Below are 22,242 nucleotides of genomic sequence, written 5' to 3' on the forward strand. Positions count from 1 at the left end.
TGGAATTCATCTGGATGGATTCCTGCCTCCAAGTCACCCTGTCCCCTGCCATTTCACTGCCCTGCTCCCAACTCACACCCCCCTCTCTCATATACCTCTCCACCCCATCCCTCCACCTCACTCACATACACTCTCTTCGTCAGTCTTTCACCCTCCATCCTCTCCACATGGCCAAACCACCTCAGTGTGTTCCTCATAACGCTTCCTATCACATCCACATCCACACCACTACGCTCCTTTATATCCTCATTCGTCAGCCTGTCTCTCAACGTGACTCCACAGGCTCCTCTTAAATAACTCATTTCCTCTACTCTCACTTTTGACTTGTGTCCTTCCATCAACGTCCAAGCTTCACTTCCATACGTTAGAGTTGGTGTCACAATACTGTCATGGAGTAACTTTTTCACTTCCATGCTCACTTCCCTGTTTCTTATCACTGCTTTCAAGGAACCAGTAACCTTTCTTCAATGCTGTACCCTTTCAAGCACTTCACCCTCCAAACCTCCATCCTTACTCATCACACTACCCAAGTACTTAAACGTACTCACATTTTCCAATTCCTCACCATCCAACCTCGCTGTACATTCACTGACTTCACCTCTCTCAAAGACCATCACTTTACTCTTCCCTACATTCACCTTAGATTCCGTTTCTTACACACTCTCCAAAACTCATCCACCAAGCCCTGCAGCTCCCCTTCGTCTTCACTCAACAACACAGTATCGTCTGCAAACAACAGTACAGGGAGTTTCCAAACACTTCCCTCTCTCACCAGGGACACTCCAACATCCACTGCCCTCCCTTGTACCTCTTTTATTACCCCATCGATGTACAGATTGAACAACCATGGAGACATGACACATCCCTGTTTCAACTCAACCTTCAAAGAGAAAAATTCACTCAGTTCACCATCCACACGCACTGCAGCCTTAGCACCATCATACATATTCTTCACAGCATTCAACACTGTCCCATCTACTCCATATATTCTTAATACTCTCCACAATCCTTGTCTATCCACCCCGTCAAATGCTTTCTCCAAATCCATGAAAGCTGCATAGAACTTCTTTCCCTTCTCTAGAAATTTTTCCACTAAAGATCTAAGAATGAATATCTGATCTACACAACCTCTTCCCTTCCTAAAGCCTCCCTGTTCTTCTCCAACAAATTCCTCTGTTCTTTCTCTAACTCTGTCAATAAGTATCCTACCATACACTTTTCCTATTATACTAAGAAGACAAATGCCCCTATATATATATATATATATATATATATATATATAATTTTTTTTATTATGTTTATGTACATCATGGACTATAAGACATTTTTTTTTTTTTGTGTGTGTGTGTTTTCCATTCCTGTTCTTTTTTCCTATTTAAATACAAAGAACTATATAATTCTTCTGTACAGGTCTTTGCACAGTATCTCATTGTTCACTTCACAATATTTATTTATTTTCTTGTCATTTTCTCACTGGCATAATATGCAACCATTCCATATGAAATTAAATTCTTTCCGAAATAACCACCTAGAATGGATTTTATTGCATATCACTTTTTTTTTTTTTTTTTTTTTTTAAGTAAAATGATTTTAAATCCCTCTAGGGATGCAGTGGTCATGGATAAGCCAGATGTTCAGATAAGTCAGACAGGCCCCAAATAGTCTGACTTAAGGAGGACTTACTGTATATGGAGAAGTCTTATCACGCGAGGCCTTCAGAACGGGATCTGCAAATGTGTGCTCTGAATCTGCAGTTCCTCCTGTAAAGGTTCAAAGTGGAGTTTCTAATGAAGCAAAGTGCTTCAAAGGGCAGGAATTACAAAAGGGACTTACCTGACTGTGAGGGTCCATACACTGCTGCCTCAGTGGTATGGGAGGGGGAGGGGCCTGCGCGGGTCTGGAGACGTGGGGGCAGGGGGGGCGGTTGTCCCTGGGGGAGTCGACCGGACCCGGGCGGGGCTAGAGGGGCCGCCGGGGCGGGTCTGGCCGGAGTCAGCCTAGGGTACAGCTGCCCCCCACCTCCCCCACTTCCACTATTACCACCACCACCACCACCACCCCTTGGCTCCACTCTGGCAATACAACAATATTAATGACTATTTCATTCAACATAAACTGTAACTCATCTCTCTTGGCTTCATCTAACCAAATACTAACCTACAGTTTAATCAAGATTCATCAGAAAATTGCAGACTAAGGTCAATGGATAATAGCTTGTAGGACTGCACATTCAGCCAGTTTATGTGAGCAGAATACAATATGGTCCACTTATACAAGCATCCAAAATACAAGAATTATGAGGTTGGCAAATACAGCACAGGATGCTTTGTTCTTATCAGTACTGAAAATTCCATATTATGAGCATCAGTCAAGAATCTGAGAATCAGTTATGAAGTGCACATAAGGAAAAATTTACATGCACCCCTACAACTTTCACCACTGCATTCTCTCAGACCTGGCAGTGCTAGAACAATGTTCACATTGTACAGCAGACCCTCACTACAACGAACTTCAATATAATAGATTTCAGATTTAACTGACACCTCAGAGCCTACTACTCTTTCGTCAGCCATAACGAACAAAGGTCCTTAAACTGGGTGCAATACATGTGTTTCCTATCCTTTTTACTCTAACCTGGCCTGAAACTGCCTACTCCCCATTGTGACTGCCAAATTGTAAAAACTGATTACAGTGATCCCTTGCTTATCCATCCATCCATTGCCAGACGCCATGTATCCCAAATAGGGTGGCCAATGGCTTAGAGTTAATTGTTTTACAGGGAGGGGCACTAATCCTTCACCAACCCCACTTGACGTAGGGATGCCAACAGCATCTGGTGTTCCCAGGCGGTCACCCATCCAAGTACTAACCAGACCCAACGTTGCTTAACTTCGCTGATCGGATGGGAAGCTTATCCAGTACTGATTTTCATTATCACTGCATGATGAAAATATAAACTCATGTTATTACTGAGCATTTTCTGGCTAAAAACATTATTATTGTATACCTGAGATGGCTTCTGTCTACAATCATGGTGCAATACAGGCGTACCATGATGTCTGATAGGTATGCATACCTGTGACAGTCGTCACAACAAATTTGTTGGATTTTGATGCAATTTTCCCTGTAAGTTTCTTTAAGTACAATGAGTTCCTAGAGGATATATCTATTCTAAAAAGTACCATGCTTATGTGTCCGCACAGTAACCAGTCTGGGCAGTTGTTTGTTAAACTCGGGTACCATGCAAACCAGTACAAAGCCAGTCCTGCGTACAAAGGGATATGTTTTTTCCACTATAAAAACTCATACTGACAGAGCGTGAATTTATTTGCTTATCTTCTCTCACCCTCTCTACTTTTCTTCCATTTCCTCCTACTCTTTTCTCTTTTCTTAATCCCTTTCCTTGTCCTGTTACTTCTATCTCTCTCTCTCTCTCTTTCATTAGTGAGCAATTTTTCTAAATGTTGTAAGAGAAAACAACAAAAGAAAATTCAATAAAAGAGGAAGTAAACAAGATATCTACATACTTTGCTTATCACTTGCCTAGACAATGTTTATACAGAACCAACACAGGTGATTTTGGCCTCTGTGAGGCTGTCATAAGGGATTCGTGCTCTCTCTCTCTCTTTCTCTCTCTCTCCTGTTGCTTCTATCCATCTCTCTTAGTCATTTTAGATTCACATCCAAAGGTTATAAAACGAATCATAAAAGAAAATTCAGTAAAAGACGAAACACAATGGAAACTTGTGACCCTCACCCACTTCCTGAGAGATGTTTACCTAAGCTCAGGCAGGTGATTTTGGCCTCTATCCAACTGGCAGAAGAATGGCTTTACTCTCTCTCTCTCTCTCTCCACCCCCTAGCCTCAGAATCCCTTACCTCAAGCCCCTCTCAGGTCTCTCTATGGTATGTCTATCTATCTATTACCAGACGCCTTAATCCCGTAAAGGGTGGCCACAAACAAATCGCCTCCATGTTGTCCTGTCCCCCACCACTTCACTGCCCTTCTCCCAGCTCACACTCCCCCTCTGTCATATACCTCTCCACTCCATCCCTCAACCTCATCCTTGGCCTCCCCCTCCCTCTCCCCCCCCCCTCCACCTCACTTATATACACTCTCCTCATCAGTCTCTCACTCTCCATCCTTTCCACGTGGCCAAACCACCTCAACGTGTTTTTCCAGACGCTTCCTACCACATCACATCCACACCACAATGCTCTTTCACTTCCTCATTTGTAGGTCTCTCTCTCCATGTGACTCTACATGCCCCTCTCAAATAACTCATTTCACTCCATGTGACTCTACATGCTCCTCTTAAATAACTTATTTCCACTGCTCTCACTCTAGACTTGTGTCCCTCCAACAAAGTCCAAGCTTCACTTCCATACGTTAGAGTTAGTAGTACAGTACCCTCGTGTTCAACACGGTAATATTGTCATGCATGGGTCACGTGTTGGACCAAAAACGTGTTGGACTAACAACAGAGCTTATGGGGAAAAATGAATTATGTCAGCAACCCTAGGAAAAGTCACCCTAAATACCTACCATATACCTGTACATATATTGGTACTATTGTAATTATAATAAATGGTACTGTGCTATGAATGATAACTAATCTTTTAGGATAGTGTTGGTGGGCTTGCTGGGAATGGAAGGTGGTATCCAAGGCTGTAGGTAGTCCTACTGGGTCCCCGGAGGATGGCTGCTGGCGTCACTAACGGGTAATGGCTGTTGCTCCTCCTCAATCTCCCTCATAAATCCTTCGAAATCACACTCAGAATCACTATCTTCGTCCACAGCCATGGAAGGTCCTGCTTCTGCCTGTCCTAGCACTCTGTAATCCTCGGCAAATGGCATGCTTCTCACCCTTGCCAGAGCCCCGTCTCGTGACCGTGGAAAGTGATTGCTGTCGCTGACTAGGTAGAGAATAAGGAGAAGCACTTTGTTTATAAACTGGTACACACGCCGATGAGAAGGGTTTCATAACAATTGATATTTATTCTAAAATATTAATATGTATTCAGAGTCAGGCTAAATGTTCAATGCTGTAGTACGATACATTCTTTGTCGAGTCGCCTGGGTTTTGGTCACAGTTTTGCCCGTCGTATCCTTGGCAGGAATCCATCCAGATGAATTCCAAATGCCCGTGGTATCGTTGGCAATTTTACCACGTTACCATTCCGATTTACCATCGTATCCTCGGCAAACCTGGTATGAAGTGCCGTGTGATAGCCTTCGGCTGCCAGGATCTTGTCTTGATTTTTTATTATGGTCCTCACGTTGGCTTCATTCATGTCCTGGGCCTTGGCAATGTCAACTTTCCTCTCCCCTTTCTTCTTCCTCTCGATGCTTTCTAGCTTGGTGGCCTGAGGGAGGTGCCGATGCTTCTTGGGGTTCTCAGAAGGCTTCCTAGGCATCGTGAGCAAGGTAAAATGCAGTAACAAGGACAGAAAATGCAGCAAGAAAAAAGCACCTTCCAATGCGAATTATGTGACTGAGTGGCGCTGTGTCAGGAGAAATTTAAACAAAACATCACGTGACAGCAGAAGCGTTTTTAATTGGGCGGCATCACGATCACGTCATGATAGCGGGAGGGGAAGGCTACTTGATCAGAAGTTTTCATTGGCTATCATCATCATGGGAATGTCCAGTATGACCGTGTTGGACCAGGGGTGATCGTGCTCGAGGTGAACGCTGCTGATTTCGCCCACTTCTCGGAGCTCTGTGCGTGTTATGCTAACACACTCGTGTTGCAGTAATTAAATCGTATTAAATAATACTAATTATTTGCTCTCCGTGCTGGACGTGAATCGTGCTGGACTAACGCGTGTTGGACGCGAGGGTACTGTACAATAATGTCATGCAATAACTTTTTCACCTCCATGCTTACTTCCCTGTTTGTTTTCAATGCTTTCAAAGAACCAGCAACCTTTCTTTCTTGCTGTACCCTTTCAAGCACTTCACCCTTTAAACTTCCATCCTTCCTCAACACACTACCCAAGTACTTTAATGTATCTAAATTTTCCATTTCCTCCTCATCCAACCCCACTGTACCTTCACTGACTTCATTTTCCTCAAAGACCATAACTTTACTCTTCCCTACATTCAGCTTTAGATTCCATTTCTTACACACTCTCCCAAACTCATCCACCAAGCCTTGCAGCTCCCCTTCATCTTCAAATAAGAACACAGTATCATCTGCAAACAACAGTACAGGGAGTTTCCACACACTGCCCTCTCTCATTAGGGCCACTCCAACATCCACTGCCCTACCTTGCATCTCTTTTATAACTTCATCCACGTACAGACTGAACAACCATGGAGACATGACAAATCTCTGCTTCAATCCAACCTTCAAACAGAAAATTCACTCAGTTCACTGTCCACACACACACACTGCAGCCTTATCACCCTAATACATACCCTTCACAGCATTCAACAAACTTCCCCTTTTACGCAATATACAGTACAGCGGCCCCTCATTTATCCAAACACTCACTATCCAGATGTGTTCATTATCTGGATGCTGGGCCTTGGCTCTATTAAACCATTATCCAAATTTACTTGCTATTATCCGGACGTAAAATTCCGCGAGAACTTTGGCCGGACAGCCAACATGTTCAAACATTCGGCATCGTGGCCACTGGGCTCAAGCTGTGAGCAGAAAGTAGTCCGTAACCCACAACCAGAGCTAAAATGTCCATTCACCCCTGTACTGAATGGTCAAAGTCGCGTGCTTGTCCCATCATTCCCAGTGAACCTCCAGCACCCGAGTAATATGACTGTAACCCACAAGCGGTGTCAAAACGTCCGTATGCATTCCCAACTGAATGTCTAATATCATGCGGTCGACTAAGTCTTTCCCACCCGCCACCTCCATCGAACACAGACCATAAACCACAAGCACGTTTGGTGACAGTGGCCATCCGCCTCTCTATCGAAGGTCGAAGGTCTCCTGGTCATGGTGGGTTGTGTTTCCGCATGGCCCTTCGGCATCTGACGGACTGCAAGCCATGAGTAAATGCATAGCAGAAGCGCCCGTGTGCCTGTTGACAGATGGGGGAGAATCCTGCCCACAGCCTCGTTTCTCCCCCCTCCCATCCCTCCTTCATACCCTCCCGGTTCCCTTCTCACTCCCTCAGTCCCTACCCTCCTCTGTGGTGATAACATTGACTCATGAGTTTTCAAAATTTTTTGTGATTTATTTAACTACTACTGGTCGTAACGAAGCTCCACATAATCCATGAGAAAGCTCATCAAATTCTTCATCTTGACATATGCTTAACTCTTGGAAGGTGCTGGCAAAATTTTGAACTAGGATGGTGGGAAGTTATATGAAGGTAAGTTTTACTCCTGAACACTTTATTATTGCTGCATTTCTGTAGTTTAACTTTTCAGTTTTATGAGTTTTTATTAGCATATCTTATAATATAAACACCAGCAAAGATGATGGTAAACCTTTATACCAATATAACTCATTTACAGTGGCATATCTGGCTGTGGAATTTTTTTCCTGAGTACTGGCAGCAATCACTCGTCACAGACAACAGATTTTCAAACCGTCATGAATTTCTTGTGAGTTTTTGTTCTTTATGCATTTTCATGTGGTCTGGCATTAATATGGATAATCCTATGTGTGTTTTGATGTCTAAATATGGAAGACTGACTTGAAAAGTGCCAAAATTAGGAGGGGTACTATACAGTACATACAGTCGTGTATAGGTCAGGTGTTTTTTGGTTTTCAGTGTTTTTTTTTCATGGTTTTCTTGGTGTTCAGCATTACTTTCGATATTCATATGTGTGTTCTGATGTCTAAATATGGTAGACTGACTTGAAAACAGTGCCAAAATTAGGAGAGGAACTGTACATACAGTAGTGTATAGGTAAAGAGTTTTTTTTGGTTTTCGGTGTTTATTTTCCATGGTTTTCTTGGTGTTTAGCATTATAGTAAGACTTCACTATAATGGACTAATTGGGGCCCAAACCATTCCGAAAAAAGCACAATATAGGACGGGTACTAACTAAACAAGCGAATAAAGCACCTCGGACCAGGAGGGACCATAAGTTGACGACTAAGGAACGGACAAAGGACATTCTGAGGGTGGGAACATGCAATGTGAGAGGAGTGAATGATGAAGTGAAAGAAAGAGAGGTTTTTCAGGTGCTTGAGGATGCAAAAGTGGATATACGTGGACTGACTGAAACACAATGGGAATATGGTTTAGGTACATGTGCGGGAGTTAATGAGAATCAGAGGGCAAGAGAGGGAGTATGTCTGATGATAAGCAAGAAGTGGAAGGAGAATATAAGAGAGTATGGAACAGTGGGTGCAAGGATTGTATGGGTGAGGATGAAAGTAGGTATACAAGCGTGGGTGATTGTATGTGTGTATGCTCCGACAGAGGACCGAGTGGCAAGAGCGAAAGATGAGTTTTGGGCGTGAGTAGAAGCATGTATGGACAAATTTGAGAGGAGCGAGAGAGTGCTTTTGACTGGAGACATGAATGGCAATGTTGGGAATGTACGAGTGGATGGAGTGGTTGGTCAGTGGAGTGTGCCAGCTGAAGTAGATGGAAATGGCAGTACTTTGGTGGACATCTGTGCTGGTAAGGGGTTGGCAATAGCCAACACCTACTTTCGGCATACCACCGGTATACATGGAGAGTAATGAGGAGGATGGATGGTGAAATTGTTGAACGAAAGGCAATGATAGACTACGTGTGTGTGGATGAGCGAATGAGAAGACAAGTGTTGGATGCAAGAGTGTGGAGAGGGTAGGGGAATGGAGTCTCGGACCATCACTTAGTGATGGCCAAGATAAAGCTGCAAAAGAAAATGGTTGAGGAGACGAAGGGGAAGACAGGAGGAAACAGCTCCTGTGAGAAGAGTGGAGAATTTGCAAGTTAAGGAGAAAATGGCAGAGTTTAGGAGTATAGTGGAAGAAAGATTGGGAAGGTATGAGCTAGAGCAGATGGAATGGGTGGAAGATGTATGTAAGATATTCACGGAAGATATAGGCGCAGCGTGCGAGGTGGTCTGTGGAGTGAGAAGGAGATGCAAGGGTGTGCAAGGGACAGGATGGTGGAATAATGAGGTGAAATGAGCTGTGGAACAAAAGAAGAAGGCATATAGTGAATGGTTAGCGAGTAGAGGTAGGGGAGAAGATGAGAGAGAGACGAGAGAGGTATATGTGAGCAGGAGAAGGGAGGTGAAGAGACTGGTGCAGGAGAGTAAAAAGAAAGTGGATGAGGAGTTTGGGAGGAATCTGAGTGTGAAACGGAGGGAGAGTAAGTTGTTTTGGAAGGAGGTAAAGAGTGTAAGGCAGTGTGAAAGGGGAAATAGTAGGGGAGTGAAAGATAGGAATAATAGACTGTTGGTGGAGAAGAGAGAGAAACTGAGGAGATGGAAGGAGCACTTTGAGGATTTGTTGAATGTAGAGAGTGAGAGCAGTGCGAGTATAAGTGGTTGGGGAATGGCTGGGAGAAGAAGAGATGAGAGGAGGGAGGAAGAGATCAGTAGGGCGGACGTAGTGGAGGCAATGAAGAATATCAAGTTGGGAAAGGCCCCAGGAATTGAAGGAGTGTGTGGTGAAATGCTGAGGTATGGGGGTGAGATTGTTGTGGAGTGGATATGGAAGTTGTGTAGATTGGCTTGGGAAGAGGGAAGGGTTCCAGAGGACTGGAAATCAGGTATAATTGTTCCTTTATACAAAGGAAAAGGGGAGAGAGAAGTATGTGGTAACCATAGGGGTATTGCCTTCTTAGTGCATTCATTCATTGCCAGACGCCATGTATCCCAAACGGGGTGACTAAGGCTTAGAGTTTATTGTTTTACAGGGAGGGGCACTAATCCTCCACCAACTCCACTTGACACGTAGGGTTAATTCATCCGCTTATCTACCGTAATATGGCACTAACAAGGAGCTTACAATTGTGGCACTGTGCACCCTAAATGGAACAGCTGTTGTGTGTCACTAAGAGCCAAACCACCTCAAACTTCCCTGCACCTCACTTCGGGAAGGCCCTGGTCCGACCTTGGTGAGGTGCTGTCTTCCACAAGGGGGTGCTGGATACCTACTTTTTTTTTTTTTTTTTTTTTTTTTTTTTTTGTGACCTAGCCCCACAGATGCAACTGTATACTTGTTGTTCATAGGTCTGCTTGGCCAGACAGACTATGGTTAAACAGCAGAAACAACAACAACATTGTGTAATCTGTGATTGCAATACTAGCCCCATTCATTATCATATCATCGTATTGTTTCTAAAGGCTCCAACATGCTTGCATGCGTCATCCTCAGTCACCTAATGGGTGCTCTCCACGCTGCTAGATCTCGCAGCCTCCCTATTTAGTCCATTATCCCTGAGGTCACACTCCATGACCTCATCCCAGGTCCCCTTCAGTCGGCCTCTACCAACCCTACCCAAGACGTTCACACCTCTCACTTTCCGCACCCAACTGTCATCCTCCATCCTCTCCACGTGCCCAAACCATGTCAATCTACCCCTCCTCTAAACAGCACCACACTCTTCAACAGCAACACTACACAATCACACAATGCCAACACAACAGACACTAAACCCTCAAACAAACAAGCAAATGCTCTTATCAATCACTTTTTACATGTCAGCCGCCTAAACCCCCACCACGATGACCAAAGTGTCATCCTTAGTGTGACTGGTAAAATATATGGCAGAATACTCATTGATAGGGTTAGGCATAGGACAGAGGAGCTAGTTGGAGAAGAACAAGGGGGATTTAGGAAGGGAAAAGGGTGTGTAGATCAGATATTTGTTCTAAGATGTTTAGTGGAGAAGCATCTAGAGAAGGGAAAGAAAGTGTATGCTGCCTTCATGGGCTTGGAGAAAGCTTATGACAGAATAGATAGGCAAGGTATGTGGAAGGTATTAAGAATATATTGAGTGGAGGGGAAATTGTTGAGTGCTGTGAAGGGTATGTATGAAGGAGCTAGGGCTACGGTGCAAGTGGATGGTGAGCTGAGTGAGTTCTTTGATCTCAATGTGGGACTGAAACAGGGTTGTGCGATGTCTCCATGGCTGTTTAACATATACATGGATGGGGTTGTAAAGGAGGTGCAAGGTAGGGCAGTGGATGTGGGAGTGGCTCTAATGAATGAGGGTGAGATTTGGAAGATTCCGGTGTTGCTGTTTGCTGATGATACAGTATTTTTGAGTGAAGATGAATGGGAGTTGCAGGGTTTGGTGAATGAATTTGGGACAGTCTGTAGGAGAAGGAAGCTGAAAGTTAATGTAAACAAAAGTAAAGTTATGGTGTTTGAGAGAAATGAAGTCACAGAATTTACAGTGAGGTTGGATGGTGAGGATATGGAGAATGTGAGTGCATTCAAGTACAGTAAACCCTCATTATACAATGCCTCATTGTACGATATTTCGCTTATACAATGTCAAAATTTTAGTACCCTATGCCCACTATACAATGGGAACAATTTGCAACAACGATGGATCATCCACGGCTCAGTGAACAGCGAATGTGCAAACGCAAGAAAAACGTCCTCACACTGTCGGCATTAGACCACACATACTTGTCCATCGGTCCAGGCTCATTAGCTAGCCCTGCCCAGCCAGCTAGCCCAGTCTTATCGATTGGTCCAGCCCCATCAGCCAGCCCCACCCAGCCAGCTAGCCCAGTCTCATCTGCCAGTCCAGACTCATCAGCCAGCCCTGCCCAGTCAGCCAGTTCTGCCAGTGATGAGTGAGGGCTGTGAGGCCCTAACTGTCCCTTACCCTTGGAGGGGACATCAACAATCCTATTTACTTAAGTAATAGTAAGAATTACTGTATACTGTTGTTTTCATGTTTTTCCCCTCTTTATTCATTATTAATGTGTTACTTTACATGTTTAAACATAAGGATATTTCATGTATGTGAGTGTTAAGGTGTGTGAATGTGCGAGTTTAAGCAGGTCTGGGAACGTATCCCCATTGACTACATGTTATAACAGGTTCACCATACAATGGATTGCTATACGATGGGGTTTTCAGGAACGGAACCCCATCATATAATGAGGGCTTACTGTATTTGGGTAGTTTTATGAGTAAGGATGGAACTTTGGGGGATGAAGTGTGTGAAAGGGTAAAGCAGGGAAGGAATGTTGTTGGTTCACTGAAAGCAGTGATGAGAAATAGGGAGGTGAGTATGGAAGTTAAGAAGTCACTGCATGATAGTATAGTGATCCCTACCCTGACGAATGGAAGCGAGGCGTGGACCTTGCAAGAGGGGAACAAGTCAATAGTGAGAGCAGTGGAAATGAGTTACTTGAGAGGAGCATGTGGAGTGACATGGAGGGACAGGTTGACGAAAGAAGAAGTGAAGGAAAGTTGTGGGGTGGATGTGGATGTGGTTGAGGAGATTAGGAGAAATACACTGAGGTGGTTTGGACATGTGGAGAGAATGGAGAATGAAAGACTGACTTAGAGGGTGTACGTAGGTGAGGTGGAGGGAAGGAGAGAGAGGGGTAGACTGAGGATGAGGTGGAGGGATGGAGTTGAGAGGTATATGAGGGAGGGGGGGGTGAGTTGGGGGGAGGGTAGTCAAATGGTGGGTGACAGAGCAAATTGGAGGCGCTTTGTCTGCGGCCACCCTTTGCGGGATTAGGGCGTCGGGCTATGGATGGATGGATGGGACTATACATACAGTCATGTATAGGTCGGGTGTTTTTTGGTTTTCAATGTTTTTTTTCATGGTTTTCTTGGTGTTTAGCATTGCTTTTGATATTCCTATGTGTGTTCTGATGTCTAAATATGGCAGATTGACTTGAAAACTGTGCTAAAATTAGGAGGGGAAGACGTATGTAAGATATTCACGGAAGAGATAGGCGCAGCGTGTGAGGCGGTTTGTGGAGTGAGGAGGAGATGCAAGGGTGTGCAAGGGACAGGATGATGGAATGATGAGGTGAAACGAGCTGTGGAACAAAAGAAGAAGGCATATAGTGAATGGTTAGTGAGTAGAGGTAGGGGAGAAGATGAGAGAGAGAAGAAAGAGGTATATGTGAGCAGGAGAAGGGAGGTGAAGAGACTGGTGAAGGAGAGTAAAAAGAAAGTGGATGAGGAGTTTGGGAGGAATCTGAGTGTGAAATGGAGGGAGAGTAAGAAATTGTTTTGGAAGGAGGTAAAGAAAGTAAGGCAGTGTGAAAGGGGAAATAGTAGGGGAGAAAAAGATAGGAATAATAGACTCTTGGTGGAGAAGAGAGAGAAACTGAGGAGATGGAAGGAGCACTTTGAGGATTTGTTGAATGTGGAGAGTGAGAGCAGTGCGAGTATAAGCGGTTGGGAAATGGCTGGGAGAAGAGGAGATGAGAGGAGGGAGGAAGAGATCACTAGGGCGGAAGTAGTGGAAGCGATGAAGAATATTAAGTTGGGAAAGGCCCCAGGAATTGATGGAGTGTGTGGTGAAATGCTTAGGTATGGGGGTGAGATTGTTGTGGAGTGGATATGGAAGTTGTGTAGATTGGCTTGGGAAGAGGGAAGGGTTCCAGAGGACTGGAAATCAGGTATAATTGTTCCTTTATACAAAGGATAAGGAGAGAGAGAAGTATGTGGTAACCATAGGGGTATTTGCCTACTTAGTGTGACTGGTAAAATATATGGTAGAATACTCACTGATAGGGTTAGGCATATGACAGAGGAGCTAGTTGGAGAAGAACAAGGGGGATTTAGGAAGGGAAAAGGGTGTGTAGATCAGATATTTGTTCTAAGATGTTTAGTGGAGAAGTATCTAGAGAAGGGAAGGAAAGTGTATGCTGCCTTCATGGACTTGGAGAAAGCTTATGACAGAATAGATAGGCAAGGTATGTGGAAGGTATTAAGAATATATGGAGTGGAGGGGAAATTGTTGAGTGCTGTGAAGAGTATGTATGAGGGAGCTAGGGTTACGGTGCGAGTGGATGGTGAGCTGAGTGAGTTCTTTGATCTCAATGTGGGACTGAAACAGGGTTGTGTGATGTCTCCATGGCTGTTTAATATATACATGGATGGGGTTGTAAAGGAGGTGCAGGGTAGGGCAGTGGATGTGGGGGTGGCTCTAAAGAATGAGGGTGAGATTTGGAAGCTTCCGGTGTTGCTGTTTGCCGATGATACAGTACTGTTGAGTGAAGATGAATGGGAGTTGCAAGGTTTGGTGAATGAATTTGGGACAGTGTGTAGGAGGAGGAATCTGAAAGTTAATGTAAACAAAAGTAAAGTTATGGTGTTTGAGAGGAATGAAGTCGCAGAGTGTGCAGTGAGGTTGGATGGTGAGGATATGGAGAATGTGAATGCATTCATATACAGTAATCACTCTAATATCCGGACGCCCAATATCCGAACATCCCCACTATCCGAACATAAGAATGTTTCATACTGTAATTTTTCCATGCTATACTTACCTCATTTCACTCTTTAGTGTCCTTTATTGGTGTGAATAGGGTGTTAGGAGCTATGCATGTGCAGTAGGAAGGTGTTTTTCTGAGTTAGGCTAGGTTAGGGTCCATAAGTACCAGTCCAGGAGCCAGTCACCAGAATGTTTATTATTGTATGAACCTACTTCTAAACCCTCATTTTATGTTTCTTTTGCATTTATTTCAGTCATTTATGTGCCTTATTGGTGTGATTTGGGTCTTAAATAAGTGCTATGCATATCCAGAGGGAGTTGTATAGGTGTTTCTCTGAGTTAGGGTCCATAAGTACAAGTCCATAAGCTGGGGCCCAATATCCGGACAGAACCAATATCCGGACCTACCTATGGCTCTATTACGTCGGATATTGGAGTGATCACTGTACTTGGGCAGTGTGATGAGTAAGGATGGAACTTTGGGGGAGGAAGTGCGTGAAAGGGTACAGCAGGGAAGGAAGGTTGTTGGTACACTGAAAGCAGTGATGAGAAATAGGGAGGTGAGTATGTTAGTTAAGAAGTCACTGCATGATAGTATTGTGATCCCTACCCTGACGTATGGAAGCGAGGCATGGACCTTGCAAGAGGGGAACAAGTCAAGAGTGAGAGCAGTGGAAATGAGTTACTTGAGAGGAGCATGTGGAGTGACGTGGAGGGACAGGTTGACGAAAGAAGTAGTGAAGGAACGCTGTGGGGTGGATGTGGATGTGGTCGAAAAGATTAGGAGAAATACACTGAGGTGGTTTGGACATGTGAAGAGAATGGAGAATGAAAGACTGACTAAGAGGGTGTATGTAGGTGAGGTGGAGGGAGGGAGAGGGAGAGGTAGACCGAGGATGAGGTGGAGGGATGGAGTTGAGAGGTATATGAGGGAGGGGGGGGGGGGTTGGGGGGAGGGTAGTTAAATGGTGGGTGACAGAGCAACTTGGAGGCGTTTTGTCTGCGGCCACCCTTTGCGGGATTAGGGTGTCGGGCTATAGATAGATAGACTGTACATACACTGGTGTATAGGTATTTTTTTTTTTTTTGGTTTTCAGTATTTTTTTTTTTGTGTGTGTGTGGTTTTCTTGGCATTGAAAATTATTTTGGATACTTCTGTGTGTGTTTTGATGTCAAAATATGGCACAATGGCTGGAAAACTACCAAAATAAGGAGGGGTACTGACATACAGTAGTGTTTAGGTAGAGTGTTTTTTGGTTTTCAGTGGTTTTTCTGCATGGTCTTCTTGGTGTTTAACATTACTTTGGATATTCCTATGTGTGTTCCGATGTCTAAATACCCCTGAATGACCAGAAAACACTCCCAAATTAAGCATATGCCTGTACAAATCGGTCAGGTACAGGCTGGAGGTGGTTATCAGTGGGGTCTGGGTATGGTAGGGGAATAGCGTTTATTATTCGGATGTTGCCACAACCCGGACATATCTTTGGCTCTGTTATGTCCGAATAAATGAGACATTACTGTATTCTTAATACTTTCCACAATCCTTGTCCATCCACCATCATATGCTTTCTCCAAATCCAGGAAGGCCATGCACAACTTCTTTCCCTTCTCTAAAAGTTTTGCCACTAAAGACCTAACAATGAATATCTGATCTACACACTCTCTAGCCTTCCTAGAACCTCCCTGTTCTTCTCCAACTAATTTCTCTGTTACTTCCCAAACTCCGTCAATAAGTATCCTACCATATATTTTGCTTATAACACTAAGAAAAATACCCCTATGAATACCACACACTTCTTTTTCCCCTTTTCCTTTGTAAGGGGGAGTAATTATACCTGACTTCCAATCCTCTGGGACCTTACCTTTTTCCCAGGCCAATCTGCACATCTTCCACATCCAGTTTACCACTATCTCTCCCTCATGCTTCGGCATTTCACCAAACACTTTATCAATTCCTCGGGTTTTCCCGATTTTGACTTTCTCCGTTGTTTCCACAATTTCCATTCTACTGATTTCTCTCTGTCTTCTCACATCCCTCTTCTCCCAGCCATTCCCCAGCCACTTATATCTGCATGACAGTCATTCCTTAACATCCGCGGTTTTAACATACACGGTTTTGAATATCCGCGGATGGCTACAGAAAAAAAAAAAAATCTCGTTGAACTCTGCTGACACTGTAACATTATCCCAAGCACAGTTTGTGGCTGTTTTAATACAGTAATGACATTATCCAGTGAATGAAATACACTCAATCCTCGTAAATTGCGTGTTTATAAATCACGGATTCGTAAATCACAGCTAAGTGGCTGTCAGACTGCTGGCACCCTTAAATCGCTGTTAAGACACGAAAATCGCGGACCTAGGCACCGAAGCGGACCTTTTCCGAGGAGAATCGTAAACCACGGCATTCAATTTGAAAATCGCAACCCAACAACCAATCACCACCCATCCCTGGTGGCAAGTGTGCATACTAATGCCACCACATTGTTGTTGTTCTTCCCGCCAGTCCGCACACTACAGACCATCGCCATGGAGTACGAGAGCTACCTGCCTTTTTTGGTGCACCTTCCCCCCCGGCTCCTACCTTCCATGGCCCCTCCCAAACTGCCGATGAAGCGCTCTAAGCAGTATGGCATCAAGAAGCAACCGCCGTTGTCATATAGTCAACGTTTGGAGCTCACTTGTCGTGTTGAGAAGGGAGCACCCCCACCTCATGCTGAGAGGTTCTAAGTTCTTCCCAACACCACCCCACACCATTCACTTAAGCAATATCATAATAAGATTAAGGTGAGATCCCTTAACATTGCTTATTTCTATTAAATACATGCACTGAATATTCCTAAATTTGTATGTTTGTGTTTGATGGTGCCTAGATAGGTGTAGGTAGGGTGCTGTGGGGTGTGGTTGGCCGAAGTCCAGACCCTAATTCATTTTTCACATGAGTTATTATTTATAAACCACAGAATTTGTAAATCGCGGCAGTGGTCCAGACCCAAATTGCCGCGATTTACAAGGATTGAGTGTATACTGTAACATTCTTCCTTTTGGAGGCAGCTGGGATGAGCACGGTTGTCAGAAGAGGCCATGCAGGAGTACACTATTCATTATTTTTAACTTTTAGTGTTCTTGTATTAAATAAAGTAATTTAGTGTCCTTGTATTAAATAAAGTGGTTGTAAACATGCACATAGGGTTTTTCTTTAGTTATATAAGGAAATGGGGGGTCCAGAGGTGTTTTTAAGGGGGGGCAGCAGATATCCGCGGATTTTTAACGTTCATGGGTCTCTCTGTTACCTAGCCCCTGCGGATGTTAAGGGATGATTGCACTTCCATTCTCTATGTTCAACAATTCCTTAAAGTGCTCTCTCCATCTGCTCACTTTTTCTCCCTTCTCCATTAGTAATCTACCACTTTTATCTTTCACTCCCCGATTAACCTCTTTAATACTCTGTCTAACTCTCTTTACCTCTTTCCAGAACATTTTCCCACACTCCCTCCACTTACACTTAATATCCTTCCAAATTCCTCATCCACTCTTTACTTATTCTCTTTAACTAATCTTTGGCATGTGCTTCTTCCTTATTGTGCCCTTTTCATCATTTTCTATTAACCTAACCACACCTATGTGTGTTTCCAATGCTTACCATAATTGTATGTATGTACTTAGTTGTTGTAAAATGGAAAATCTGGGTTTGTGAGTAAGGTGCCCAATACCAATTTGGGTAAAACCCAAAGTTTTGTATATCTGTTATCACACACTAGGCACGGTATCAATTATGCATGAAAACCAAGGGATCATGGTACAGGAACTCTGTGCTAGAAGTGCTATGACAAGGATGTGAAATAAGCCTCAAGAGGGCAAAATTATGGGCCAAGTTACTTTAAAACGGGTATATCTGAAGTTTCTTCAGCTAAAAATCCTGGCTTAGAACCATTATCATATTTCGCGGCATATAAGATGCACTTTTTTGTCTCAAAATTACCTTGGAATAGCCCCATGAGTCCTGGAATTCAGACTAAACAGGCTAGCTTGGCTCCTTTAAGAGGAAACTCTTTAACAGATGATCATCTCACTGCTTGGCAATCACAGGTATTTTCTAAAGTATTAAGACTTTGATTTAATGTAAAAAATTACAGGCACTTGAATATTTACTCAGTGGACTTTTTAAACACCCATGTTCAAGAACACAAAACACTGGCAGTTTGTTCATGATGCAACTGGCAATGTAACGGTCTAGGATATTAGTGGTACAGCAGTTTATCAAATCAGAAGTTTCACATCTAGTGTACATGCTGCTCTAGCAAGCTAAGATGATCATTGGTAAACTGCTGCTAACCTTTTGAAAGGTAATCACAATCATTTCACTTGCCATCCAATCACTAACTAGCAAGGCAATCATACTGATGAGATGTTGGCTAGCGAGACTGCTGCGTCATAATACCAGACTTCTGTCGCATATAGAAATTCAATCACCCTTGTTAGGCTAGTTTTTCTTACTGATATTTTGTTCAATTCAGGACAAGAGTATCACAGAAGGAAACAGTCTTATATTAACAGTTGTGAAACACAGGAAAAAGTTGTAATGACAAACAGAACTCCTTGAAATTACTGCTACTCTTCATTTTTCAGCTGTGACTAAAGTACTTTAGCAATGTCTAGGCTACTTAGGGTTCACCCTATTACACCACAAGGTTATGAACCCTGGATAAAATTTACTAAGTAGCATAATTAATACAATATTTCAAATCAGCAGTGCCTGATAGGCGTTCATAGCAGTGTCAGCCACTTCTGTTGTATTCAAGCATGACAAAGCGATCAAAGTGGTCAAACCCATTCACCCTCTGCCTCACTGCTCATCAGAGTGATCGTTCTCATTCACCCTCTGCCTCACTGCTCATCAGAGTGATCATTCTCATTCACCCTCTGCCTCACTGCTAACCAGCTATCAATCCCATTCACCCTCTGCCTCACTGCTGATCAGAGTGAGCAATCCCATTCACCCTCTGCCTCACTGCTGCCCTAGTAAAGTGTCACGAATCAATTCGCGACATTTCCTTTTTGTGAGAAACCACGAACTATTAGTGGAAAACTCACTGTGTATCGCTCAGCTAACCGTTTCTCCCTCCATTATCGGAGTATACTTTTCAAATCATTCGTCACCGTTTTCAAAGAGTGACCGATTTTAATGCACGTCACTAAGTGCTGTACTGAGCGATACTATTGTTTTTATTGTTCGCCTGTGCTTGCCTCTGACCGTTAAAAAAAATGCGGCCGAGTGCTCCGCATTCCCACGACTTAGGCAGTCTTGTGTTTGTTGTGACGGAGGAAGGTCCTGTGCCAGCAGTGCGAGGTCAGCTAGTACCCAAACTCCACTTCACAGTTAGTCCAGTCCTCCCACCCATCTGGTGATACGCAGCATTCATCGACTATAGTATTTCTTTTGTGTATTTTCTAGTTATAAGAGTTTAATTAAGGTGTTTTTTTTTCTAGACGTAAGTATTTAGCTCGTGTGAGAGTGAGTGAGTGCGTCTCATTGATTTGAAATGTAACGTTAAATTTATTTTTTGTAATTAATAAATTTAACAGTTCCTTTCTCGAGCTTAATGTAAAGTAAAAATCTTGTTTCATCTTTCCATAATTAAGCTTATTTTCCATATAGCTCCTAGCTTGCATAAACGTTTGCTTTCATAACTGGTACTTAGACCAGTCTTGTTGTTTTAACTTAATATCCGTTGTGCCATCTGGGAGTTAAGCATCGGCAAGAACCTGATGTTAGTATTAGTTATTTATTGTCAGGGGTGATGTAACTTTCTCCAGAGGCTAACAGTACAGTAATTCAGCAATTGTGAGTAATTAGTCTCTGCTGTGTACTGTTGAGAAAGTTTATAAATTCTCGTTCTTGAGAATCTTAGCAAGTCAGCGTAAAGTAATCGTTGCTTGATGTAGCAAGACAATCATTGTCTCTGCTCTTCAATATTATTGAATATTATTATCAAATTAAATAATATTTAACCATTTATATCAAAATTACCGTGATATTATAAAAACCCCGTGACATAAAGCTATCATAATTGAAGAAGATGGTTGCAACCCAATGCATATGTGAGGGTGTGGGTGAAAGTGTGGTGTGGGTGTACTTAAGGGGGTAGGAGTGGGAGAAGACCAGGTAGGGGCACAATGATAAATCCATAATCCTTTCAACCCAGTCAGGTACTTTATAGGTTCATTCATTCTTGCTCACAAAATGGTTTTATTCGGATCAGGCAACATCTTGGACTGAAGGGGTTAATGTGGGCTGAATTAAATACCCCTAGTTTGAAAAGTTTTGCCTGTGCTCAATAAAAATGCATACATTAGCAATAATAAGAGAATAATTGCGGTAGGCTGGTTAGCCCATGTGTGGCAGCTTCTTTGACTAAACTGCTGGAATAATATAGGATGAGAAAGAGGAAGGCTCTCTCCCTCACTCACCTAACCTTTCGGCTGAAACTGGTGGAAAACGTTTGAAGAAGCGTCGTAGGATTTTGATGTGACATTAAAATGAAAGGAAGTTGGGAATGTGAAGGTGGACGGAATAGTTGGTGAGTGGGGTGTGCCTGCTGAGATAGATGAGAATGGGAGTGCGTTAGTGGACATTTGTGCTGGGAGGGGGTTGGTGATAGCCAATACCCTCTTCAGGCATAAAATGATCCGCAGGTATACATGGCGAGTGATGAGAAGGGTGGGTGGTGAACTGAATGAAAGGAAGGCAATGATTGATTATGTGTGTGTGGATGAAAGGATCCGAAGATGTGTAATGGATGCAAGAGTTTATAGATGTTGGGGAAGCGGACTTTCTGACCACTACTTGGTGGTGGCCAGAATTAGGATTCAAGTAAGATGGAGGAATAGAAGAAGGGAAAGACGAGAGGAAGGAGTAGTTGCAAGGAGAGTGGAAAGGTTACAAGAGGATGAGAAAAAGGCAGAGTATAAGAGAGAAGTGGACGAACGAATGGACAAATATGAATTGGAGCAGATGGGAGACGTGGAAGGTGTGTGTAGGATATTTACATAAGAAATATGTGCAGCATGTGATGTGGTGTGTGGAAGAAAGAGAAGACGGAGGGGGGTGCAAGGAACAGGGTCATGGACTGAAGAGGTGAGACAGGCTGTGGCACAAAAGAAGAAAGCATACAATGAATGGATGAGAAATAGGGGTGTGCAAGAAGTTGAGAGGCGGAAGAGAGAGTTATATGTAGAAAGAAAGAGAGAGGTGAAAAGATTAGTAAGAGAGAGTAAGAAGAGAGTGGATGAGGAATTTGGAAGGAATTTGAGCATAAAGTGGAGGGACTGTAAGAAAATGTTCTGGAAAGAGGTGAAAAGAGTAAGACAGGGTGGAAGTGAAGTTAGCAAGGGAGTGAAAGATAAAAATGGTAGATTACTAGTGGAGAAGGGAGAAAAAGTGAGCAGATGGAGAGAACACTTTAAGGAATTGTTGAACATAGAGGATGGAAGTAATGCGAGTATAAGTGGCTGGGGAATGGCTGGGAGAAGGAGGGAGGTGAGAAGACAGGAAGAAATCAGTAGGATAGAAGTTGTGGAAGAAATGAAGAAAGTTAAATCGGGGAAAGCGCCAAGAATTGATGGAGTGTGTGGTGAAATGCTGAAGCATGGGGAAGAGATAGTAGTAGAATGGATGTGGAAGATGAGCAGATTGGCCTGGGAGGAAGGTAGAGTCCCGGAGGATTGGAAGTCAGGTATAATTATTCCCTTGTACAAAGGAAAAGGGGAAAAAGAAGTGTGGTAATCATAGGGGCATTTGTCTTCTTAGTATAATAGGAAAAGTGTATGGTACGATACCGATTGACACAGTTAGAGAAAGAACAGAGAAATTAGTTGGAGAAGAACAGGGAG

The 22,242-nt window shown here is 43.4% G+C and overlaps 1 protein-coding gene across 1 annotated transcript in view; it reads right to left on the bottom strand.

The window, feature by feature from the left end:
• The window catches only part of Mvb12 (multivesicular body subunit 12-like Mvb12), a 453,420-nt gene that overhangs the window by 64,832 nt on the left and 366,346 nt on the right, over positions 1-22,242 (bottom strand). Inside the window, exon 5 of the mRNA XM_080276626.1 lies at positions 1,834-2,072. Coding sequence (XP_080132752.1) covers positions 1,834-2,072 — 239 coding nt within the window. The remainder of the gene's footprint in view (positions 1-1,833; positions 2,073-22,242) is intronic.

This window comes from Coenobita brevimanus, chromosome 65 (genome assembly GCF_032717465.1).
Source record: "Coenobita brevimanus isolate Jiangsu-jjx chromosome 65, ASM3271746v2, whole genome shotgun sequence".
In the NCBI taxonomy this organism is placed as follows: Eukaryota; Metazoa; Arthropoda; class Malacostraca; order Decapoda; family Coenobitidae; genus Coenobita; species Coenobita brevimanus.